Source organism: Triturus cristatus, chromosome 12, assembly GCF_964204655.1.
Source record: "Triturus cristatus chromosome 12, aTriCri1.1, whole genome shotgun sequence".
Taxonomy (NCBI): domain Eukaryota; kingdom Metazoa; phylum Chordata; class Amphibia; order Caudata; family Salamandridae; genus Triturus; species Triturus cristatus.
This window is the reverse complement of record NC_140595.1, coordinates 637,529,634-637,557,266: the sequence shown is the minus strand read 5'-3', so window position 1 is coordinate 637,557,266 and position 27,633 is coordinate 637,529,634. Positions and strand designations below refer to the sequence as shown.

The 27,633-nt window shown below is 41.5% G+C and overlaps 1 protein-coding gene across 2 annotated transcripts in view; it reads right to left on the bottom strand.

The window, feature by feature from the left end:
* FBXO31 (F-box protein 31) overlaps positions 1-27,633 on the bottom strand; it is a 292,218-nt gene that overhangs the window by 57,553 nt on the left and 207,032 nt on the right. For both annotated transcript variants that reach the window (XM_085637496.1, XM_085637497.1), the window contains one exon: positions 16,499-16,608. In XM_085637496.1, the coding sequence (XP_085493622.1) occupies positions 16,499-16,608 (110 nt within the window). The remainder of the gene's footprint in view (positions 1-16,498; positions 16,609-27,633) is intronic.

The window sequence follows — 27,633 nt, the reverse complement described above, 5'->3', positions numbered from 1 at the left end:
TTTATCTGAAAGGAGAGGGAAGATGTCCAGAGACTGAGCCATATCACCCTTATGTTTCACTTTAGTTTGCTGTTTTGCACCGAGACCTTAAAATGATGCCATGCATACCTCTGTGATTTTCCTTATCTTCTATTCTTTCATTATCCTGTAACTAAGAATGTTTGCTAAACTGTTTATTTAAAATACAATTAAAAAATACTTCTCTTTTCTATAAAAGTGAATAATTGTCTAAACACTGATTGGGGTGGCGAAGTGAGCTAAAGAATGATGATGGATTCAACCCAGATCTGTGACTGGGGGTGATATCTGAAATGTTTCAGCACTCCGTCCATCATCTCCTCAATCTGTTGGCAAGGTCCATCATTTTTGTACACCTCTGATAAGCTTTGTCTTATATAGTATCCTGGATGGCTCTAAGCAATGTTATCTTTCTACATGATTGGGGGGAAGATTCGACCCTACTGGGAGAAGGGCCTGCATTTTTTAAAAGTCTTAGATACGCCTTAGTTGATATTTTTAGCTGTTTGACAAGAAGGGGCTTTTACTAGCGAGCCGTTGAGGTAGGGGATAAAAGCTGATGACCTTTACTTATCGGATACGTGGCCACGGGCCACATGAGTTAGATAGATAGTTTGTGAAAATACGAGGGACAGATTTAAGACTAAATGGGAGGAATTGGGAATGGTGACTAGTTTTAACCTTAAATATTTGTGGTGTTTTGGGTGTACAAGGATATGAAAAAACACATGATGATCAAATAATGTCATGTAGTCTCCATGATTCAGAAGTTGAAGGATGTCTCGAAGTGTATCTGTGCAAAATGACTGTTTCCCGAGGTATCTATTTAGTTGTCAAAGACCCTGAATCGGCCCCCATTCTCAAGAGTTGTTTTTTTTTTTAACAGAAAAAAGCAAGAGTTGAAGCCCATATCCCACTGGGCAAAGGGTGCTTGCTCTATAACCCTCTTGCTTACCATGGCTAAAATTTCCAATTGTAAAAGACGACGGTGGAGATGGAATATCATTTGTACTGATGTATTTGGAGGTCTTTCGATACATTCTAATGTGTGCTGTATGCTATGAGCCTCAAAACTCAACGATCTGAAGTTACACGCTCCCAAAGCCTGTGATAGTTGCAGATTAATCCTCCAGTGGTATTTGAGGGGAAAGAAATTGTCACCGGTGCCTTTATCACGTCACTGTCCTTTGATTGAGTCCTTAGTTTGCTCTGTGTAAGTGGCTGGTGATAGAGTCCTATACTGATATTGCATATATTGTTGCTGGTAGCAAACCTGCCATCTCACACGGTCCCACCGTATGCCTCACCATCTCCGGTCTCTTCACACGGTCTCACAGTGAAGAGCGGATATCACAATACAAGACAAAACAAGCTAGTTAGAACCAGCTCCAAAGAGCCTCAAAATTTGTGATTTTTGGGTGTGGGCTGGGGGGTTGACAGGAGAAGGCTCAGCACAAGGCCACATCTCCTCTCCTTGGCCCCATCACTTAAAAGCACCCCTTACAACTAGTGACATGGTAAGGATCTCTAGGCTCCATCCCCTCACGTGGCCACACCCCAACCCTCGCATGAAAGAAAAATCTTTTAAGTTGGCAGGTCTGCCTTAGGCCTGTGGAGGGGGTTGACAGGGCAGATACCCTTCTCTAAATATAAACTATCCTCTGCTTATGGCTCAAACAGGCTGAAATTTCTGCTGTGGTATGTAAAGGGATCTTTCCCTGTTCATGTCAGTCTTGATTGACTGCAAAGCCTTGTACACGTGCTTAACAAAAGGAGCTTCTCAGTCATAGAGCATGTCCAAGATCTTACTCTTGACTGCTGGCCGGAAAGATGTGGACTTCAGTCAGGTCTGCTTTCAGAGAACTGCAGCACCTGCAAGCTGCTTGAACCCTGTAGACACTATACCCACTGCACCGTCTTAGTTCACGCAAAGGTTTCTCTTCTTCACAGAAGATATTCTTAGCCTTAGCTATCTGGTCCTCCAGCAAAAGGTCAATATATGTGTTAATGTCCAACCACATTTGCCGATCTTAACAACCAAGGATCGCAAAGGAGTTAGACGCTGTTATCATAATTATTGCCATGGCAGACAACCTTTTATAAATACTGTCCTAATGCCTTACTCCCTGTACTACCCCACCCTACAGGGAAGGAATTGGATTTCGAGATCTTATTTGTGCAGCCTGCATTATTATTGATTTTCAGGTAATAGTGCCTACAAGGGATTCTTTGTGGATGTAAGGATTCTGAAATTATCTTCTAAAATGAATTATTTGAGGCCCCTATCAGTTTATGTAGAAAACTAGATTATTAAAAAGGGTACAATATACAATTCACATCTAGACAAAAGTGACTGATATAGAGATTCTATACTAAAACGTTTTATCCCATGAACACTTATGCCATAACCCATTTCAAACATTAAAGTTCAGGCAAATCATCATTGATTATACAATGAGCAATCCACTTTTTGTTGTGCAATTATTTTGCGATAAAGTTGCTTGTAAGTCAAATAATTGATTTGAAATGTATTTAGAAGCCACTGAAAGGGTCCTCAAATATTTCATTTGAGAAGATTACTTAAGAATTCTTACATCTAAAAACAATCTGTTGTAGGCACTATTACCTGAAAATAAGTTTATATCACCCAAGCCTCCAAGGGATTATTGGGTTGCCCATTTTTCTTGCTCTGCATTATTATTGAATCAGCCCAAGGATGACAAATAAGAAAGGCAGGTGAATCGTCCAGTGCATTATATTTTTTTGTCCCAACAAGGGCCAACTATCTAGACAGTGGCAGGGTGTTTTATGATTTTAAGCTTACACAGCAAATTAAATCCATTATTGGAATGGCTTTAACAGATTTGTGAGCAGGCTCCATGAAACAGTCTAAAAAGCAATTGTATTGCTTGATTGACATTGTTAAATCGAATCTCTTAGGCGCTCATTCCAAAAGAGCATAAGAACTTCCAATTTCATCCGGCGGTTAATCTGCTGGTGGGGAAACGGGTGCCAAGTAATCATCAAACTTTAAACCTACATCTGGTACTTCTCCGTCCTCTTCGACATTCATTGGAATAAGTGTTGTCACCCACTTAAGATAATACAGCCCGTTGTGGGGGTACAAGATGATTGCTGTAATCTTGGACGTGATGGCAAAGAATGTAGATACAAAGAGGAGGTGGGTGTGTCTGTAGAACTGCAGAATGAGGTGGCTAAGATAACCGCTTTCGTGATTTTGTTTTCAAAGTCTCTAGGAATCTTTTATAGTAATCGCCGGCAAGTCTTAAATCTTTAATTGAACCACGCAGAACCTGCATCCACTCTTCTTTTTATTACTGATTATAAGACTCCTATTCATCAATGTTGTGAATAGTTGTCGTCAGTCTATCCATCAGCTTGTCGTAGAAACTAGTATTCTCCCTTCATGTACTCCTCCTTCCTGGGAAGTGCGACTGATCTGTCAGGGAGATGGAGCGGCTGGAGCAGAATATGAGCAGCGTCACCTGACAAGTATTGTACATCAACAATCATCTGTGCCATTGAAATTTTTCGTTTTCCTAAGTGGAATACAATTGAATCTACATATACTTAACTTTGAGCCCTGAAGAGGTCTCGATAGAGAAGAAACGCGTTGGCTAAAAGGTTCACTTTTATGGTCTTTGGATTTTAAGCATTTGAATAAAGAACACTTATTTTCGACTACAAAAAATTTTTGGACCTGCTTCTTCTATCGGTCGCTATGGATGTTCCATGTCCTAATTAATTGCAATGAGACTTTTTCAAATGATGGGTGCTAATTCAGTTTTCTGTCTTTGATTCTATTTGGGTTTACCCAATAGGAAGTGGAGAAGGGTGCACTTCCTGGTTTTGTCAGCACCATCACAATATTATTAGACCACTATTAGTAATAGGTGCAGGATCTTTGCCTCAACCCTTTGTGTGTTTTGTTAATCACTTTGGGAACCACATTGTGCGTTGGCTTCCATTTTCTACATTGCAGGAATTCAAGCGAAGGATTGGTTTACTTTCAAGTCTAGTTAACCAACCGGCTTCAAATCCTGCTGCCTGCCGTACTCTGCACTCCATTAAGAATCTGCTGTCTTCCGTGGATCCGAATCATTCTGCCTGCCGCAGTCCATTCAGATTTTGCATTCTTCTCGATGACGCCTACGCACGTCCTAGTGTGACGTATTACGTTTTGCTTCCACGCTGGAGAGTCTCTCTTCTACGAATGGTATCTTGGCAACCTGCTTCGACGCTGGGAGAACTTCCTTGTATCTAGGATTACGCTGTATATCGCGCGTATCCTAGCACTGCTCTGACTCGCATGAAGAAACATTTGGACGCGTTCCTACTTTCATTCAGCAACACTACGAATGCGAAAGGAATTGAATTGACGCATCCTCGGTTTCATTCAATTTCACACTGAGGATTTATACTTTGTGTACTGACTCACTTGTCAATTTCTTCAATCACTTCTTTCAAACAGAACTTCCACAACGTAACGTATATATACTGTATTTTTTTTTGTTTAAAGTCATATTCCACACGCTGACATGCACAGCTATTTTTTTAATTATTACTCTCCCTTTGTGGTCATGAGGGGCAGAGAAGCCAGAACGAAAGCTAATCCGTATTGGCTGTTGCATCCTGTCAATAATGTTATTTCCATGGAATAGATTAGGAAAAAAATTGTGGACACCCATTTAAAGTACAAGGAATAGTACGATTTGAAAACCAATTCCAAAGGTATTAAAATGGAAGTAGGCATGTTGGTTAAAGTGAGGAATCCTAGTTAGGTCAAGAAGGGCGAGAGTCAATTTTCTGAACCATTAACTGCGGTTGAGGTGTTACGAAATGCGGTTTTGTTAAATGATGGCAAGGTTTGGAACCTAAAAAGGATTGCTGTTGTCAATCAGGACTTAGTAAAGGATGATCAGTTCATTAAGAAGTTGGACTTGTTTGGTGATTCTGACATCTGTGAGAGTACTACAATTAATAATACTATGAACAATGTTGTTGGTGGTAATGATTCTTGTATGGTGAGACAGGATGACGAAAATGGCTTCTTGGATGAAAATGTTGAAAGAGCGTGCAGCTAAGAAATGTGTAAGGAATAAACCCAAATGGTTATCCGACTATGAATGTGATCTAGATGCTGTATAGTTTAGCATTCTTATATGATGTATAACTTTACATTCATTTTTTTTGGTATGTTGTTGTTTTGTGTATTTTGTACGGGGGAAGATGTGTGATGTATTGTTATTCTTGAATGCTCCTTCTCGTGCTCTTTCAATGCTCCTTCTCGTGTTGCTCCCTAGCTACTCCTGGGAATTCTAGATTGTGAAGACAAACAGTCCGAGGGTCGGCGGAGCAAGAGGGCATTCAGTAGTCTGTCTCCTTATACTTCTTTGGTGCTTCCAGCATTAATAAATATTTGAACTTATTCTGTGGACCCTCCTTTACAGCATGTTAAAGAAATACTTTTTCTTGAACCTTGTACGCCATCTGATCGTATTCTAGCATGAGGTTTGCAAAATGGTTTACATTCTAAATATGTTCAAAGCTCATCCATGGGCTATTCGAGCCAGAGCCAACTTGACTTGGCTCGTTGTGTTAATTTCTTGGAACGCCCACTTCTTTTCTCTTCTTCTGCTACGTTGCTATATTTGTGTATACATGTATGGAAACTGAAAGCTGGTCATTAACACAAATAAGAACCCGACCCATTCCCAGTCATATACTGTTTACGTATGGTGCCGTTAGAACTATTGGGAGTTAGGGCAATGAATGGCTTTGTTAGGCTGTTATCCAGTCGGTGCTGATCTTAGAACATCATGCCCTTTTTGTGATTTCACCATAAAACCACTGCAAAAACCTAATCGATGTTTGACATTCAGGGCTGAAATTAGAAAACATTTATGCACAGTACACATAAATTGGTAGCCAAGGCGTTTCAACAGAAAGGGGGCGCAATCAAAAGGAATGGAGTCATGAAACCCAGAATGTTGCTGTCAACTTATACATTTACTTTGTAACAAAGAAATTGGAAACATGAACAAACGGGACTGTAAATTTGTTGAGCTTAATTGGTCACAAAGTCTGCATTATAAAATATCTTATGGGGTTCAGGCACCTTCTGCAGAGATATTTACATGGCCAGCAAACCTCAGGCATAATAATAATAATTATGGTAAGAAAACTCTGGGGGTTTATGCAGTTGCTGGAGAGAGAGCTGAGCTTTGTCTAGTTACAGTGTTGACTCATAATGTTGCATAGATTGTTAGTGTGTCGCCTGCAAAGTACATTGTGTAACATTTTGATCACAGATTTCCATTTTATGTAGATCGGTAAGTCAGTTTTTACTTTAGAGGAATATACTTTTATTATTTGCAGTTCATACATTGCAATCTTTCTAATATAGCACGGCAAGCTATGAACCAGCATCAACAACCTGCAAGTCAAGGGTTTAGAACCTTGTTGCTTACTTTTTCAATTTTTCATATAAGGGTGCTAAATTGTTTTGCGTAGTAATAGTCTTATAACTACAGACAACCCTAATCACTGTGTTACATTTTAAATCCTGACTTTTTGTTTCTCTCTGCTATGCATTCTTAATACACAATGCCGACCTTCTTACAGTATATGCATATAGCTTATATACAAGGGATAAGCAAAGTCAGAAACCTGCCTCACATGTTTTTCTATAGTACTTGACCTCTAAAGTTATAAGCTGTGTGCCTTTGTTTCCCCTCCATTGAATGAGCATCTAGGTATCAGAGCAAGATGGCGTGTGTGTGAGGCCGCTGCTCACCTCTCTCCCCTCGTGCTCCATTCCTCCAAAGATGAAGTAGGGAATATGCGGTGCAGAGATTATCTCAGTGCTAGGACCCTGGAGGTCGAACGCCGGGTCGCTTTTGTTGCTGGAAAACAGGAAACATCCACAGACACTGGAAGGTCCTTGGTAAGCTCTTGCTCTCACCGTTTGTGGCAGCTAATGCCGTGGAACATTTGTGCTTTCTCATAGTGGTAAGATTCCGGCAGGAGACTCCGTGCCATACGGCGGCTGAAGCAATGGCTACATGCGGTAAAGGAGGAAAGCAACGTATGGTACCCTAGTGGCGGCTGCTTTGATGGTTTCCCAGCTGCGAAGAGAGGCTGTGGACAGCAAACCTGGTGTGAAGTAAGGGGAACTTTGATCCGGTAAGGCAAAAACAGAGCCAGTTAAAAAAAAAAAAAAAAAAAACACCTTGAGGAACACCCGGGAGCCTGGGGGGTCTCAACCACCTATTACAAGTACATTTTCCCCTATAGGAGACATGGGACCTCAATTGGAACTTAATTTTTTTTTTTTGAAACCGTTTATTACATGTTAAAAAAGGTTACAGGTATGGGCCTACAACCATCCGGCCGGCCGCTAGAGTGGCAGAAGCATATGACATACCTACAGTAAGAGTCTCTCGGCGGTGCAGATCGGTAAATCAGGAGATATCAATAGCGCAGGCCACATAACTCCAAGCCCACAATACGGTTTCCTTTTTTTCAAAACAGAACAACACAAAAAACCACACCCGCAAGGCAACCCGCAATCCAAAGTGACGGCACGTGCTCCTTAAGTGGGGGATCCCAACCAGCAGCCAAACTCTGAAGAGGGGAATGGGAATAGATCAGGGACAGGGGAACCACATGCCCGCGGCTGGGGGAGGGGGTCGGCTAGGGGGACGGAGCAATTGGAACTTAATTAAGGTCAGGAGGGAATCCTTGGTACTACTGGATATGCGAGTCATGTGGGCAAGGAATCTGGGGCAAGTAACTTGATTCCCATAAGTGAAAGCAGAGAGTCAGTTAAAGTAGTGTAAATGAATACTATTCCCTGGCTGCTACAAAATGAGGTAACCATTCTAGAGGTATTCTTGGCTGTAGTAAATTTAAATCCAACAAGGAGATGGCAGTTGGTGACAGTTCCTCAACCGTGATTACTGAGATTACTGAGAGGGGAAATATTTGTGAGAGAGAGCTAATAACAAAGGAATCCTGTATTTTGAGGAATAAAAACTGTGAGGGAAAACCTGTGGAGGGTATGTGCCCGGCCCCTGACTCAATAGAGAATTTATTTTCCCTGGCGGAGGAATCAGACATGTTGGATGCAAGCATCTCTGCAACAAGTGGGAAAGGGGCCCCTCAGTTAAGTAGTAGCAGCTTGCAGGAAGAGGCATCTGGTTCTATGAAACAGAAAAGATCACTAACTAAAAGGGGAAGAAAGAAGTAGCTGAGGGGAGTAAAATCCCCACTGGATGCATACGAAAAGGATACCCCAGAGGAACTAAGATGGGACTATCCCGCCACCCAATTGCTACCCCAGAGCAAAAAAATATAAGAGGAACAGTTATCGGATTTCTGACAATATGGTGTGGAGGGTGAGCAGGGGATGCAAGCCAATGGGAAACCCAGCGAACCCTGGCTAACACTGATCCTGCAATTACTGAGGCTTTTTCAGGAGGAAGTGAAGAATGGTAACCAACGGGCACAGCTAGCTGCAAAAAAGCTTCAGAACTGTGTGAGGGAAATTAGTCAAATCTGCTTAGACATTGCTGAAAGATTTTGTATAGTTGAGACTCTGTCAGAAGCTTTGGTAAAACAAGGTGGAGGCGCTGAAGACCCAGGGTACAACACAGGAGGGGGTCTTGACCAATGCCATGTGGAAGCCCATGAGAATAGACAATGACAACAACTTAAGTTTACTGGGGATTCCTGAGAATGCTGAAGGCAGCGACATTAAGAAATAGGTTGTATCTCTGATTAAAGGTGCCCTTCCCGTTTGTCCACTTGGGACTGGGACAAGGCAGTCCAGCGTGTGCATCAGTTTCCCATGATGCTGGCAAAGAAACAGATTAGTGACCCGGCTCTACCCTGTGTAATACTGCAGAATCCGGCTAGATTGAAAGTTGTGTTTCGGGGTCAGAACCATAGTTTCACATCAGAGGTCCAGGCCCAAAACTTTCTGGAAGAAATTTCAGACGGGGGATCTGGTAGTAAATAAGGTAAAATGTATGCCAGTCTAAGTTTGCTAAAGGCATGGCTGCCAGATGATTTCATGGGTTGAGGAAGGGTTTAGGGGGGCAGAAGGTGGAGGGTAGAGACGGAGGGGCAGCGGATGTCCTCGTTCAGGCTCATGGTTGGGCCTGATTGCCACGGTTTTGGTGATGGGTGGGGGGTTGCGGGAGGGAGGGGGAAAGGGATCTACATGCTGGTGAGGAGGGAACATGGTTCAGTCACTTAATTCATAGGCTCTATGAAACGGTCGGGTGGTATCTGAACTGGATGTCTCCGAATACGTGTATAACTTTGTGGGTAAAGCTGCAAATTAATTATGAGTAAATTGTGAGTGCAACTATTAATATCTGCAGGCTTAATGACGCAAAGAAAAGGCAGAAAGTTGCCATTGGGAGACAATTGCATGTAGCGGATATTATATATATGCAGGAAACCCATATTGAAGGGTCGCAACAGCACCTACTGAAATCTCTGGGGTATAAATTGATTGGTGCGGCAACACAAAGTGTGCGGATACAGGGAGTGGCTATTCTGGCTCGAGGGGGTGGCTCTCAATTTACTTAGACACGGGCCGACAAGTTCGGCCGTTGGTTTATTGCAGAATGTCAGCTAAGCTCCAGAGGGGGAATGAAGCTATTCACAATGTCACAGGAGCAGTATTAATGACTGTGGAGAGATCGCAGCTGTCTCCAAGGAACTAACACTTTGGCACTCCCTATCATTTTATGTGGAGATTGTAATATTAATCTGCCAAGTGACTGGTCCCTGGAGGAGGGGTGGCGTTACTCTGGGAGGAAACCAAAAGTCTTCCAGGCATTGCGGGGCATGTATAACGTTCGCAGCTTGGTAGATAGCTGGCATTTCTTAAAACCTTTAGATCCCGGGTTTACTTTTTTTTCTGCTCACCACCTATTGCATGCCAGATTAGACTAAGTGTTTGTGTCCAACACACAAATCCAGGAATGTAGCATGAAGAAAGCACCACGGATCTTATCAGATCATAATCCATTAGTGCTAGAATTTGAGAGTGCGGACCTTAATTCAAAGGCAAGGTCTTGGACCTCTGAAATAACGCTTCTTTTAAACTAATGTTATTGTAAATATATGAGACAATGGATCCCCTTATTTTTGGGGGATAATTTAGGGAGCACCTCTATCGAGACGGTCAGGGACGCCATGAAGGCCGGAATCCGAGGTGAAACATTTGAGGTTCAACCTGAACTATAAGCATTCCAAACAAACTCTACTGGAGATACAGAATGCTTTAGCTGCTGCTGAAGAGGTTTTGATCGCTGCCACTCAGATGGGGGTATTAACAGCTGAACAATTACAGGTTGCTGTGGCCAAATCTGCTATTGTAGATATTTGGTGAATAAAGCTGCGGATAAATCGGTGTCCCAGAAGGAAGAAGTCTATGAATTGGCCATCATCTAGCAATTCAGACCAGGCAACAGGCAATGTTAAATCTAGTCCGGGAGATTAATGATCCAGTGTTAGGCCGTGTCAAGGACCCAGGTATGATTAGAGAAGCATTCCAACAATATTACCAAGCCTTGTATATGGAATACAGTGGGAGGGAACAAAATTATGTTAGGGAATATCTTGATTCAATTCCATATGTGAAGTTCTCCAGTGAGGATCAGGAGTAACTAGCTAGTCCCCTGCAATGGATTGAGATCTTGATTTCTATAAATAACCTAGCAAGGGGAAAAGCTGCTGGCACTGACTCTATCCCGACAGAATTCTATTATACATTTGCCCCTCAGCTTAAGGAGATTATGAGCAAAGTATTTGAACACATCTTCAAGGGAGGCAGGCCTCCGAGTTTGTGGTCCTCTGCCAAAATAGTGTTATGGCAACTCCAAAATCTATTTGAAAGTTCTGTCTATGCGGCTTGCACCTATTATTTATGAAATCATTTTGGTGCGGCAACATAGGTTTATCCCTGGAAGATCTACTACTCATCATATTAGTAGGGTCATATCACTATTTGATGCCACCAGCGTGACAGGGGACCCTATGGCTTTAATTTTGCTTGATGCAGAGAAAGCCTTCCACCCGGTCTCTTGGCAGTTTCTCAGGATAGCAATGTCAAGAATTGGTCTTGGTCGGGCTTTATTCAGGCGGTCAAAATGCTATACGTTGAGCCAACGGACAGGGTCGCTGTGAATGGAGTATTATATGAATCATTTACAATCTCACAGGGGACTAAGCAAGGTTGCCCTTGATTCCCTTTGCGATTACATCGACCCCTTCATCTGCAGACTGGAAAGCAATGTCCTAATAGCAGCAATCCAGACCCAAGGCTGGGAGACAAAAACCCTTACTTATGCTGATGACATTGCTCTTGTAACATCTGATCCAGTTTAATCTATTAAGGCAGTAGAAGAGGAAGGTGGACTATTTGAGAAAATCTCTGGTTATGCTTTTAATAAAGATAATACCCAGATCATTATCAATGAAGGAATTAAGATGACAGATATTCGGGTTGTGGAGAAGGTTAGATATATGGGAGTTCGTCTGCTAGATTGGACAATGTCGTTAGAGATACTATGGAACCCATTTTGTGTAAAATCAAGCAAGACCTTGGCAGACTAAATAATCTACAATTATCCAGAGGGGGTAGATGGAACGTGATTACGTTGTTTTTTCCCCCACAAATCTTATACTTCTTTAGGGCTATCTCTCTAGAGTTTCGCCGCAATGGTTTACAACAATGGAAAATCTATTCTCCCGGTATATTTGGTCATACTAAAGACCTAGACGAGCCTTTACATTGCTTACAATACCCAGAGAGAGAGAGAGAGGAGGGTGGGCACTACCTAATTTGAAATTATATTATTGGGCTGCTACTACATTGATATGTAGGAGAGTGTTGTTGCTAGAAAACGGTGACTGACAGTAGGGAAACAGAATAAGTGTCCTCTCCCTATGAACTCATAATGAAAAAAGGGGCCTGGGGGCATCTATGTTGGCAATTAAATGACAGCTATTAAAAAAATAAAAGTACGCTTTAAGAGCCTGCATAGTGTATTCAAGGTCTGGAGTGCTGTGCGTACAATTCTAGGGATTCGTAGATTTTCATTATATACACCGTTGACTAATAATCGAAACCTACTGGAGTTTTTTTTTTTTTTTTTTTTTAGAGATTCACTTGTGAAGAACTGGGTGCGTGGTGGGGTAGTTTGGGTGTTTTTTTTTTTTTTTCACCTTCTGAGCTACGCGCTCCTTTGATGGGTTGAAAAATGAATTTAGTTTTGGGTGGAAGGATTTAAAAAAAAAAATATTTACAAGTAAGAGATTTTCTCCTGCGAAAAGGGGGTGGGCCGGTTGGTTTCGTTAGAGTACTGGCTATAGAAGAAATCTAAATCGGGGAAATCTATGGATACTTTAATTCTGTTATGGCTGATGATATGGCTAAACGTTGTCAAAAATGGCAAGAGAAGGTGGGGATATCTGACAGTACATTCTTTCAACCATTTGACCTGGCACAATCCATTTTAACGTTGTTGCGATTACATGCACAGTTTTAGAAGACTTGTTTTTTCTTATAATATACACCCGATAAGATTGCTAAATGGGGAGAGGGCAAAGGTACATGATGCCCGCGATGTGCTCTACATAAAGCAGAGATTGTAAATATTTTTGCAGCATGCGCTGAGCTAAAGGACCTGAAAAAAGAAATATCTAGGTTTTTCTCAGAGGTGTTAAAATTGGAGGTAATCCTAGCACCAGATGTAATTTTACTAGAGGTATCTGAGACGAATCGGTTGGAACATGGGCATGAACTGGTTTTGATTGCTATGCCAATATTAAGGCTTTGTATTGCCTCGGTGTGGCAGGACCCTAGCCCGCCTGAATTCCAACAATGGTTGGCCAGGTTTTTAGTGGTTTACAATCTGGAAAAAGTCATATATATGAGAAGAGGTAGTCGTACAAGACGTAAAGGTTTGAGAACCTAGGCTCCTGTATCTGAGTGGGTGACAGACCACGGTAGGCTTGCAGCCTAATGATTTTTGCCAGGAGGCTAATCATATATGGCTTATTTTGCACTGGACTCTTTAGGAGGTGGGGGGAGGGGGGTTTGGCTGGCTCCGCGTAGTTCTAGTCATTAAATTATTTGCGATGTATTCATATAATGTCATTAATCTGTGAAATTTGGATTGGATTTATGATAGGACAGCAGCTGTGGGGTGGGGGTTTGCTTGGATTAGAAAATAAAATTCAATAAAAATTATTAATAAAAAAAAAATTGCATCTTTGTATTAGGCTCCAGGTGGCTACCAACCGGGGTCATTCTTGAACAAAAGGAGGGCTAATGGCCCTTTAAATGAAATTTTTTGTTTTGTGCCCAACTGGAACTGTAAATGAGAAAGACCCTTCACCGCCTGCAGATTCCTGCTTGGAAAGGAAAGCATACCACCTGCGGGCGCTGCTCAATGTTTCCATTGTCTGCAAGTTACACTGGGAAACAATTTAGCATATTTCATAGGGTCCAGCCAGGATCCCAGTTTTGGCTTAGTATCGATCTCTTTCTTATGACCGCTTAGATCAACACTTCTGCCCAATAATAGTTTATAATTGTACTACATTCTGAGTCCTGTTTTTTTTAATCTGGGATTTAGATGCCACAAGAGTATATAACTCATGTTGTGATGATTTTGATCAACAAGACCCAATTCTACAGAGCTGTGTGTGAGAAATGCACTTGTTTTCGCTTCTGCTGTTAGCAAAAGTTTGAAGTGGCAATTGCCATAGATGTATATTGCTGAGTGCAGCGCCCGCAAGCATATTCAGTTTCTTGGCGCACATAGCCTTGAGTGCAGCACACAGAGATCTTGCACTGCCGCACACATTAGAGTGAACATTGCGCCTAGCACCAGGTGCTTTTCAAAATACTCTAGGGTAGTTCAAAAAGTGAAATTTTTTAAATCTTCACACAGCCATAAAAATCTGGAAATAAAAAAAGGAAGTTGAGGTACTGCTTGCAACCCCAAACAGGAAATTAGTTTTGGTTGTCACAGGCCGAAGCATTTGAGTATTTATTGACACTTGTTTATTGGTAACTCCCTGTTGCAATGCCAAAAATATACACTGTCCGAAATCTGTACTTCTACAATAACTGCACTCTACTGTTCGATTGTGAACCCTTTGGACAGAATATCATTTGCAGTAAAATAGCTCAATCAGTTAAGTGCTGGATCATGAGCTAGCAAAGCAGCCTTCTTTCACAACCTTTATTGAGGAGCAAAATCCTGGGTGAAGACTGAGAATGTTACTCAGCAACCATCTAGCCCCCTGCCCACCCCCAACTGGCTTAGGCACAGAACACAACCAGAAATGGCAGCCCAAAATATCCTTCGCGAGAAGAGTGGTTGGACCCAGGCTTGCCCAGGACGGGACCCTCCTTCAATCCTGCCAGAGAAGATGTGATTCCGCGGTGCAGGCAGATCAGCACATGGAAAAAGAGGACAGACTGGGTTCCATTGAGGTCAAACTTGAAATAGTCCGCTTTACCTTTGGGGATCGTAAACAAAGGCGACCACTGACTAGTATTGGGAAACTTAAGTTAACAGAAACAGTTAAGAAAGTGGACCCGATGTTTGACGATCCTGCTGTGGGCCCACCACAAAGGCTTGCGGAGAGGGAGTCTGACATTTTGGCAAAGGGTGGGCTCACCCCCCACAAATATTTGATGCCGATTCTAACCGCCTCGAAGCCAGATTCAATGGTTTTGAGACACCGAAGAGAGCGCAGACCTCTATGGTATCTGATCAGAGAGCCAAGAGGAAAATACTTTCACAAATAGGAGCAAGGAATGGTGAAAGGAGATAAATGAGACCAACATGCAACAAAGAGGTTTGCGCCTTTATTACACCAACATGATGGAAAAGTAACCTGATGTGCGAGGGACGTTTCAGGACATTTCCAGAGAAATTAGTCTATATGCAAAAGGAACGCAGAAAATGGGCTGAAGAGAAGATGCTATGGTGTACAGTGAAAGACCAAATTGAGTGGCCTCAAGAAGTCGAAGCAGGAATGGCAGTCATCTTTAGAGGTATGGGGACCACAGAGAAATAGGATTCACACAAACACTGCAGAGTCCCCTGATGTATCTAGACTTAGGAAACACTTCTCCAGTTATTGAAAAGTGGTCTTCATTTTGTAGTTTTAACTTCTCTCTCTAGCCCAGTGTACTGAAGAGCATGGGAAAAGTAACAATTGGCATACCCCCTTGAGACAGGCAATGTGAGATGGTACATGATCTTTCAGTAAAACTTCTACTATGAAGATTACAGACCAGTGATCTGCCACGCCCCTATTACTCCCCCTTACTTCATGTCAGGTTTAGGTCTTCCCTTCCAACATAATCTAGATTTGTCCAACACTGAGTAACTATGAAAAAGTCTGGCTGTCTCTTCTACTTTGAGCCTACTCCCGAATGTGTTTCCCTTCCATGAAGTACTCCCTCCCCAGTCAACAATCCTACCCATTTGGTCACTCTACCTACCATCAGGCTTGGGTTCTGCAACAATCACTGCATGAGAACCACAGAATCACTCACTTAAGTGGAAGGAACCCAACCATGGGCTACAGACAACTAAGCCTTTGACGTTACACCTGACAAGACTTCAACTGAGGACTATTACATCCAAGAATATTTACTCACTGCAATTAAACATTTTTCCTGTTTGCCTTAAAGTTTGCTGTTCAACAGTGTTCAATTTACATATTCTAAAACATGCTAACTGACTGTCTTAAACAGTTAATCAAACGATACATCTCTATCTTGTTTCTCCGAGAATGATAGTAAAATTCTGAAATTGTAGTGTAAAATGCATGGATTCAAAATAGTCTTAAAATGTGTGGAACCATAAACATTTCCAAATTTGACTAGAATACCTTAAGAGCATTTTCATTTTTTGAACACTGGCAATTAGAGGAGCTGTGTGGTTTGCTCTTTTACTCAAGACATTTTGCTAATTTATTGCGACAGAAGAGGTCCAGAATCTGCTCCCACAATGCTGCATGAGGAACTACACAAATGGCTTGAACTAGGAAAAAATAATTTGGGCAGCCTGAATGGTGCATTTGTCATTCACATGAACAAAGCGAATTCATAAATTGAGTAGCTCGACTTCTTGAAACACTGTTTAAAGTTGAGATTTTAAATATTTGGATAGATGTAATGCATGCTAAACTCAAGAAACGTGTCTAGTGGTTTGCTTTTCTGTATAAACAAGGTAGTCAAGAGAGAACAAATCCTCCTATAGTTGACATTCCTGTATGGCACCTAAGAAAGGTGGGATGCAATAGTGAACTAAACCACTGGACTGTAGAGTTCTGGTGAGGAAGAAGGGAATACTTTATGACATTGGCTTAAGGAGATATGACAGACAATAGTAGAAGGACCATGACTTACTCATATTGGCTAGTGTAAATAAACTTCATCAGGATGAGTTCCTGCATGTGCTCATGGAAGATGTCCTCCAGAGTCCGGCCCCACTCCTCCCTCAGCCACGTACGGAATTCCTGTAAAAATGTATCTTAATTATTATTATTATTTTTTATTCAAACAGCCAACCTTGCAGAGACACAAGGGATGAGAACTGTTGTCCGTAAACTAAATTTTCGCTTAATTCAACACTAGACTAGATGTTGTTGTCTTGATCTAAAACTTTACCAAATAATTTGAGATACCAATAGCCTAGAAATGAAAAGCTACAATTTATAATATCAAATATGCACCAGGGTAAAATACTATTACATTGATCAAAAAGCTGACATATCTTGTTACGGGTCTCACATGACAGTGCTTCAATTAAACCTCAAAGAAAGAACCTCTACACTCCACAAAAAATTGAACACTGTTCATTGGAATTGATTTAAGACACTAGCAAGTGGACAGAATCAAAAGGACTTGATCTATGAAGTAACAGCACAATGCAAGACAATATGAAATGCAAGTAGAAATACATCAACATTATCCGGTCCAACTACTTACCATCTCCTCTCACGTGAGATAGGAAATCTACCACCATGACCAATACAGACAATAGTAATTTCAACAAAACCTCTGACATTCAACAGCAATTGTATTTAGCCTAGATTTTTGGTCACAAAAAAAGTTACCTACTTGTAACTGTAGTTCTCCATTTTTGTTATCTTACAACGATTGATATGCCTGAATCATTCTCCATCATCGAGGAGGGAGCTGCACTGTAATTTCACAATAGCAGTACCAGGCAATACCTGCCTGAAAGGGCCTAGAACAGTGCCCCTTTATGAGGATATTCACCTCACTGGAAAAATCCTGCACTCCAGCCAATTAGGTGAGAGTACTCGCAGCCTCAGCCTTTCCAGAGGGCATCACACCTCAGATTTCCACAAGTGTTTAGAATTTAAGAAAAACAACAAGTACATTACGTAAGACTCCATTCTGGGAGAAATCTAGAAAAGATACCAGCAATGGAGATAGGTAAGAAACTTTTTTCTTCCCAAGCATTGGTTCTTTCATAGATTCACATGATTGAATAAGTGTAGTAAGCATTATTTACAGTTGATACCTACAATGCAGAAAATGGGATGAAACAGAGGGCCTCATGAGATAGCGCAGAGCTGCTTGTCCCACCATTGTCTGGTACTGATTCCAAGCTGTAGTGTTTTCTGAAGGTGTGTCTATTGCACCATGTTGCTGCATGGCAGCTATTCACCGGCACCACTCCCGCAGAGAGTGCTGGCATAGAGGTCATCCCTCTCGTACAGTGGGTCATGGCTGTTCTTGAGAGCCCTGTTCCCATTTTGATGTGGCAGAAGGCAACATTATCCTTGGTGAACTTCAAGCAATGTTCTATAGAAATAAACTCTTGGATCCCACTTACTCTTACGGACGTTATAGCCAATTGATCTTTTGCAAGCCTTGTAAATTACTTGGTATTAGGTGGGAAAGGGTTTTGTTCAACTCCCACTTAGTCGATCGCTACTTGATAGCAGAAATACTCTAAAATGTGCATTTAAGAAATTATTTACTGTTTATTGCTATAAAGATGGTCCTTTTCCAGATGTTCTGTTTCATGACATGGCCGCATGGTGGAATTTATGGACAGAAGTTTCAGTTCTGATTGAAGAAGCTGTAATAGGGAAAAATGTGATAGGTTGGAATTTGGACCGAATTGAATAGTTTTGAAGAGCCCTTGATGCACAATATCCTTCATTTGGCTGTGTAGGTTTTATTTGTAGATAATGTTCTGCCTTGAGCCCAAATGTCACTTCAATCCTTTGGTATGTCTAAGTTGTGTAATGTGGCTGGGTCCATACTTGAATGGCGTGGTGAGCAAAAACAAATGATGGATTATGATCTCTGACGGGGTGAGTGTTTGACATTGTTCAGCATTCCGTTCATTAAATGTTCTTTCTGCATTGTCCTGCTGTCACAGACAAATGTTTACCTGACATGTGGACAGAGCTCTTCTGTTGTGACCTAGCCAGTCAGGCCCCAATCACTGTAGGTCTCTCGACATTACAGTATCACTGACTGTTTGACAAGTCTTTGGGTTTTATTTAACATTTGGGGCACATTTCAAATGGGGGTGGCAGGGGGAAGAATCAATCCAGTGACTGGTTGCTGAAAAGTTAGCTTTGTTACACCAGACAACTGTGTCTGAAGTTGTTGTGAGTATAGGGGCTGCATCAAACTGGATTTTGCTGTTAGAAGTGGGAGAATACTAGAATGACCAGAATACACTGCCTCCCCCCCACATAGACAGAGACATACATACATACATACACTTGCCTAGCATTCAGAGCCCAAGATTAGTGTGACTGAAGACTTCTGCCATCTTGAAAATAAACAAAGTGGGTAGGGTTAGCCCTGGGAATGTTTATCCCATTGCTTAGAGCATCCTCATGGGACAATCCCACCCACTAGTAGGTGGCAATTGTACTTGTGGCACCTTCAAGCACCCACCACAGAACACTCGTGAACTCGTGGATTGGAAGAGGACTGAACCTGTTGTCTGAGACCTGAGAAGAGCCTATTAGACTGCACCTGCTCTCCCTATTGTACCCAAGACGAAGAAGTGGACTCCTAGGGTTACAAGGATGACCTCCCATAAAAGCTACAGGGGCATATGTTAAACACTGGTGAACCCTGCCGCTCTCGTTTCTTGGCAGAACAGCCTTGTTTAAAATGATAGCGCTGCCCTGTGTTCTGTAGGTCTCACACATTACCCCTTATCCAGTCCCTACTTTAAAGATTTTGAGAGGGAGATACGTACGCTCTTCTGAAATGGAGCCCCCGGGCATTGCCATTCAAAAACTGACAAGAGGCTGGTATGATGGTGACATTGCGCTGCCAGACATCCTGAAATATTATTGGGCTGCGCAATTAACTGTGGTGTACCACTGGATACACCTTCCACCGACAGATAGCATACCAGATGGATAGATTGATGATGCTTACAGGGCGGCCTACTACTGTGCTCTATGATGGAACCAGACATACAACTTTTAAAGGCCCACCTGCAGTAACTCTAAGCTTATGGCATGCAACTCTCCATGCTCCTGATGGAAAGATAAAATAACTTGTGGGACGCAGTGAGTCTAGGTATCCTAGGGACACAGCCTGGTTTTGATAAATTAGCCTTATGATCTAGGAACAGGTAATAAACACACATCTTGAGAGGGTGATCTGTGAAGACCTATTTTCCCAAAGAAATAACATGCCTTGAAAAGGACTAATTTTGGAGGACTTTTCCATGGTCAAAGCAATGATTTTTCTCCAATATAAAGAAAGTAGTGGAACAAACTCTACACTTGCCGTCACCGCCCAAAGAAGGGGTTTTAGTAAAATTGTTCATTGAAATAAATATTTATCTAGTCTGAAGTAAGAGCAAAGCTCTTGGCCTCCCATCCACACAATGTGCAGTACAAATCAAAGGCGAGATGGCCACAGGGAGACCGAGTGCACTCATCTCATTTTTTGGAGTTAGGGTCTTTTCTAATGAGGTGGATGTGCTAATCAAGGGCCACTGTTCTGGGGTCTGTCAGGCAGACAGTGCCTTCTACTGCTATAGCAAAGTTACCATGGGGCTACCATATTGATAAAGGGGAATGATTCAAGCATATTAATCTATGAAAGCTCGATGCTGGAGGACCATTTATTATGCAGCATATTCTGTGGCATTTTCTTGCTATTACAATATTTCAATGCACAAGTAATGCTGAAAAATAGATCCAGCATTAATTATTCTTTGTTGCAGTGAAACACAACAATAACACATTATAAATAAATATTTCCATTTCTGAGAAAATTCAATCCAACTAAGAGACTCAAATGCCCAATGCTCAAATTAACTTAGATTTCCCTATACTAATCCATCAATAATCTACTTTGAGTTCTGAACTAGTGTGCTACTCGCTGAAAAGGGCTTCAAAGCCTCATCAGGGGTAGTAAGAGCTATATAAATAATACAATTACAATATGTTAGGATTATTGCAAAAGCCCCAAGGAGCCTAGACAATCTTAAAAACAAGTCAATGAAACGAAAAAAAAAGTTGAAAAGACTTACATGCAGGTATGGTGCTACAATGGGCCAGGGTGATGACATTCATGCAAATGAGTCACCAAAGTTTTGTTTATTTTCTATATTACAGCTCATAGATGGTGGTTGCCAATCTTTGAGAGGAAAACATACAAATATTTAGTATGTAAAAAAGCACATCTGAAAAAGGTGCTTAATGGCAGCACATGGGAACTTCTGGGTCCTCCCAAAATAATTATTTTTTCCTTAAAGAATTTGACAGGTGGAGGCTGGGCAGGCAGGTAACAGAGGAGCGCTTCAAGGTAAAGGCAGCATGGAGTGAAGGGAAACTAGGAGTGAGTGGGGAAGCATCAAGGGCGCTGGAGGGGATGGGGAGAAAAACTAATTAAGCAAAAAAAAAAAAAGATACGGAGGGTGGAGTAAGCAATGAATGAGCTGGGGGAAGGGGAAGAATAGAACAGCAGAGAGTAAGTACTCTTGAGGAGATGTTTGAAGGGAGGAGCAGTACAAGAGAGAGACAGCAAGAAAGCACATACACTTTCATGAGTGCTGAAGGAAAAAAGTAATTATTTCAATTCGCGCATTTAGGATGGTAAAAAAAGCTAAGCTTTGGGGCGGGACAAACCCAAACAGAGGAAGAAAAGCCATCAAATGAAGAAGCAAGGAAATAAGAGTGACAAGAAAGCCAATCAATGGTAAGGAATGGGCTATCTCTTCAAGCCCGCTGTAAGTTTTTTGGTATGGTCCACAAGAGGAATTTTAACAACAGACTGTCTATGTGCGAGATCTATCAACACAATTTCATAGCTTTCCTAGAATGGGTAATATCTGAAATGTCTCTCAGCGAATGGGGAGCATGTCCAAAAGGGCTGCCCCAAGAAGCATTGATGCTCCTCCAACAAATGGATGAAAGATTTAGTGGTTGGGGGTGAATGAGTAACTTAGTGGAAGAGAAAAGGGGAAAGATAGAGCCAATTACCAGGCAGTCAGAAAGATATTTAGAAGCAATTTGGATGAAGGATTTATGTAACAGACCAAAGATTATAACAGGCAGCATTCCTTTACAGGGAGTCAATATGTGGACTCTAATATTGGCTTTAAGTGGTCTCAATATCTGGAATTAATAATTAATTTGGCGACTGAATTTCAGAGACCTAGCATTTTCTTCAGAAGAGGGCTGTTTGAACTTTTGAAAAGGAAATTACAGTAGTTCAAGTTAAGAGGAATTTGTTTTAGAGTAATGATTCAAAGTTTACATTTAGGACGGAATGTCATAGGGTGTTTAGGTAACAGCACCTCACCCCAACACTGCCTTGTGACTTCCTGTAAGCTGTTATGATTGCTAATTGTAACTGAGGAATATGGCAGCACCTGTTTGGGAAGAGGTAGTTTACAATGTCATGAACTTAATACCAAACCTTTTCCATTTAAGAGATAAACACTTTTCCTGTGGAAGGCCTCCCTAGTTTCCCGGAGTATTTTGAGACCCACTGATGGAAGCTTCAGATCTTGACTGCAGAAGCCATGTCAGGCCTCGAAAAATCATACAAATGTTACTAGCCCTCCAGGTCTAGTAACTTGAATACTCTATTCGACTTAACTGTAATGTACTTGACCTGTAAAATGGTCTAAAATTGTGTGATCCTAGACAAATATTTGATTTTATAGAGCCTCCTTTTTCTTCATTATCACATTTGTGTGCACCGTCAAATATGCGAGTTCATCATTTCTGCTGTACAAAAACTCTTTTGTTTGATTTAATACAAAAAACATTTGCTCCATGTATAGTAAGAATCTAGCCCACGTGTAGGGCCCACATGATCCCTGACTTGCCTCTTAGTTCACTAGGCATTGCCATCAGGGCAGGAATATTTTTCAGTAGTTCATGTTTAAAATCTACTTTTAATAAACATATTACAAAAGCAACGATGTAGTAATCATTTACAAACAGCACATTTTCCATTGAAATGGGCAAAAATCTTCCCAGTAACGTAGTTTTACTACTATACCTATATATTGTATTAACAATCTGAGAAAATTGGGTTTCAGCTAAAATATTTGTCATTTGAACATCACCAAATAAAATGTTCTGTTTTGTTTTTAGTCTATTCAATCTGTTTTGCATCACACAGATTTACACAAAACTTGCTTTCATAACTACTGAAATATATTTTGAAATGTTTGTACAGTTCACTTACAAGCTATTTAAATGTGTGTTAGAAAAAAAACATCCGGACCTTCTACATCCTTTCATTGCATACTGTATACAACACAATTGTGAGACAGTTCACTTTACAAAATCTCCTAAGGTTGCAGTCCGAGAAAGAAAATAAATTATAAGAAAACAAACTGACTTTTGACCTTTCTGAACACAGAGCAAATGCGACAAGATAAAAACAAGATTTAAAGGCATCTTAAATGCTCATTCACTGATGAGTGAACAGAACACCTCTTCCTTGTCAGCTCGTGGGAACGGGCCAGTAGGTTCTAAAAATAGCTCGCCATGAAAAAATAGGACTCTCCACAGAGAGTGGACAAGTGGCCTGAATCCAATTAAGTTACTTCCAATTCCTTTTTGGGATGAGAGGCCTCTGCATGAACTGGAAATTTTGCATGCAGTTTTTTAGTCCTGCCCTATGTTTTATTTCAGAGGGCTCATCTACCTACAAACTAAGTGGAGCAGCGTATTCTTCCATAAAATGGTTCACAAACGAGCCTTGCACTACTAAAAGGGAAATGCACCTAGATTGCACCTCCAACTCGATCTAGGGTGGCAGCTGGTCCAAAGCAAACATGCAATGAGGTGAATAATGGAGGTGGCAGCAAATTTAGTTCAGGGATGAATAATCTCTTAAATGTCTCATTTACCTGACTACAGGCTCTGCTGAAGGTCAGTCCAGTGCCCCATATCACAGGTTCCTTACATATTCTTAGGTGTAAGTAACATATTTATTCATCTGCTTGGGTACTATACGCGTGTGCTTCACTGTATACAATGAAAGAAAAGTATCCATGGCTGCACAAAATAGTGCCCTTCATGTTGGTTGTTCTATATCCATGGTGGTCATGACAGCCTCCATCTCCCACACTTGGTACTCCTCTCAAACTGTAGCAAATTGTTAAGAGGTGAAGGCTTCCTTATCTACCCTCTTTGAAACTCACCCTTCTCCTATTTTCCACACTACTGGCTGTCACCTAGCAACAGCAACTGTATATTTGCATAAGTTTGGGTTAAATAGGCAACCTGACATTTACCATTACAAACTTGCCTGACCTGCATCTGAAGCCGCAAAATCTAAGGAAAACGTATTTCTCCCTAATGCTGCGAACCCAGTAATGTCCTAAAAGTCAAAGTCTTGGCACAGACACACTCCAAAGTGAAAGAAACCTGGGGCAATTAGGCGTCACGTCATCAAGAGCATACACTGGATCAATACTACTGGATAGAACACATGGACTTTCTAATACACAAAGTCCCACACGGCCAGGGTGCAGTGCAAGATGTTCTGGGTTTCTCTGGACAGTTGGCGAAATATCTAACACTGTTGCAGAATGTATTCCATGGCTTTGGAACGTCTGACCAGATCTGTACATTTTGTGTTAGTTGTTTTGAAAGGACTTAAAGCGTAGAATCACTATCTTGAGTTGCAGCACCTTTATGCACAGATTTTATTTCTCGAATACGCTATCTGCAATTGGTAATTCTGCCATCATGTTCATCAGACTGTGAGGAGTGATAAAGGGAATTCTTTCGTAAGGAGTGAATACTCTCTTCTATATTAAAGGCACTTGATCTGTGGACATCTATGATTGGCCCATGAAAACCTTTTGTTTGTAGAGGATTGACTGTTGTATTTCCACAGAGTTGGGTTTACTGCCTTTGAGTTTCTCATTACCTGCCAGTTGTCTAAGTAACAATACTAATGTATACCTTCCCATGCAAAGTCCAAGGCTACCACTAGTTGACATTACAGAAACTCTGTTTGTGTTTCTATTCCAAAAGGTCAACTTTTAAAAATTGGTGGTGCTTTACATCTACGGCGGATCCTAGATGTACTTCTGCTTCTGGATAGTGAGATGTGAAGTAAGTATCCTTCAAACAAAAGTCAGAGGAATTTGTCTTCAATCATGATATCTTCAAACACTTTGAAACAATCCACATGTCAAGGAGTCTCAGGTCTAGGACTTCATTCTTTTCGGTACTGGTAGTATATACAGCAGACCCTCTGGTTGGCTAAAAAGTCCTTTGCCTATTCGAATAGGAGATGTAGGTGGTTTGAACTGCAAACTTTCTTTGTAGGGGTAGAGTTTCTAATTCTCTGGCCTTGGTAACACTTGGGTGCAGCAACCCTTTATTATCGTATGCACCATCCATTGGCCTAAGCTGATAAATTCTCAACATTCAAACAGACTGCTTTGATCTGGGAGGACATGTCACTGTTTGGAATGAAACCCTGCTGATATTACCACCTCAGTCTATCTCTTTGGATACCACTCTTATTTGGCAGTGCCCAATATTTGGGTTAATTGTTATGTTAAAAGCATTTAGAGAACGCATGTTACACCAAATGTCTTCTTGGCGCAAGAATAACAGAACCACCACAGAGAGCCCGCAGATTTACTTGTGTGCCATGTTTTTAAGAGTTGTCTAAAACTGATGTAACAGGGTGTCAATCTAATTTATAATGGCAGAGAGTTCCATATTCGGGGGTGAGATAGGAAAACCTAGAGCCACCGAGTCTCTTCTTTTTAAAAGGAGGGAATGGTAAGAAGATTGATATGAGAGCATCATAAATTGTGGGCAGGAGAGTATTTTTGGAAATGGGCCAAGATGAACGCAGGACATGTGCCATTTGGGATTTAAAAATGAGGCTACCAGTCTTGAATACTGCATCGCTTTCACTGGTAGCCAATGCAGCTCCCTTACCAAGAGGGTGATGTGAAATTTTCAAGGTTTATGAAAGATCAACCTGGCTGCCTGGTTTTGTGCCAGTGGTAGCCTGCGGTTGAGTACCTCATGGAGGCCAGGTAAAGAGAATTTGCTTAATCTAGCCTGGAGATCACCAATGCAATGATTATCCTGAGAAGGGTTTCAAGAGATATTTACCTGTTTTTCTTATTTTACACAAATGAAGGAAGCAAGATGATATTGTAGCATCTACTTGGGGTTTAGTGGACAACGTACTGTCAATGAAGACCCCGAGGCTCTTAATTGAACTCTTGGGCTGGGTGGGGTGCCCATTGATGCTGGCCAGAAATTAGGATTCCACAAGTCAATCTTGTTGCTGGTAATGACTATTTCGGTCTTGTAGGAATTCAGTTTGTGCTGTTTATCATTCATCCAATCCTGGCAGATTTTGATTTCGGTGAGCTACTGATAGCTAACAGCAATTGCCTGCACAGTAGTAAGTCTTTACCTTCATCGTTACCATCGCATACACCAGGTGGTGTAAATATAGATTGAAGAGGTGGTGAGACAGAGAGGACTCCAGGGGGCTCCATAAGAGAGTTGATCCTTGGGGGAGCCGAATAGGGGTAGGCAGACCGACTGACAACAGTCTTTCAGGAAGGAGGATATCCAGTCTAGTGCTGAGCCCTGTAAGCCTGTGGCTCCGACACGGGTGATCAGAAGTACATGGTCAACTGCGTCGAAAGCCGCCGAAAAGTCAGGAAGTACCTGCGCCTGAGGGTAGCTCCTGTCCGCTTCTTCCCTCATGTCATCTATGACTGAAAGGATAACTGCTTCAGTAGAGTGAGCTGGTCAGAAGCCAGCTTGATGTGGGTCGAGGAAATGAGTGTCCTCTAGGAAGGAACACAGGCAACTGGCCACATGTGCCTCCAGAACCTTAGCTAGGTACGGTAGCAATGATATGGGGCAATAGTTTTTCAGCATTTTTTTTTGTCATCCCTGACTTTCTTTAATAGTGGAACCACTATTGCCTCCTTAAAGGAGTTGAGGACCACCCCTTGACTCAAGGAGTTATTGAGAAGGGATAAGGCTGGGTCCGGAAAGGAGAATACTTCTTTTAGGACCTTTTGAGGGCATATATCATACGGAGACCCCAAATTTACTTTAGTTAGCAGGTCCAGGATGGCGGGCCACTCAGACATTAGTAGAAGGGTTCCTGGCATTGCTTGGAGTTTTGCAATGGGAGGCCTAAGAGGGATGCTGTCTTTGATCGTTTTGATCTTATCATTAAAGAAAAGGTTGAGAGTGTTGCACTAGATTCTGTGTACGCGGCATCGCTGCAGTCACTCTGTCAGGATTGGATAATTTGTTGACAATTCTGAAGATTTCTTTGGATTTATTAGTTGAATTTATTATTTTATCTGAGAAAAAGACAGCTTGTATGACTGATTCTTTTATAATTTTTAAAATGGAGTAGATACACTTTTTTCTGGATGAATAATCCCTCCGCCAGCTGCATTAACGTCGGCAGAGTTCAAGTTTAGCTGCTCTTACCAATGCAGAAAACCATTTAGATGTGTTTTGTCATCTAGTCGGTCTGGTTTACCAGAAAGGGGCATGTACGTTGCTAGCATCTGTTGACAAAGCAGTAATTCCTTCCACCTGCTGGTTATTATTGGTCTTTACATCAAGGGGAGAAGTTGCCAAAGAGGTGCAAAATGTTGTAGTGTTAACTCTGGTCCAAGTTCTAGAGGGAATTCCTGTGTTAGTTGGGGGTTTAGGGAGGACCAAATCAAAAAGTAAAAATGGAACTAAATATTGATCGAACCATGCACATGACGTAACCATGAGGTTAGATATAGAGAGGTTAGTTGACCACACCTGATCGAATGTATGGACTTTAATGTGGGTTGGCAAGGACATGTGCTGTTCAAGATTCAGACTACTTGGAATGCCAGAGAAACCCGTGGACGAGGGCCCATCCATTTTCTCATTAGCACAGTAACTAAAATGTCTATCAATATTTTTGCATATTCAATTACTAGAGGGGAAAGGAACTCTGCCAAAGTATGTGGGAAATGGAGCATATGGCCCGGCGGTCTATAT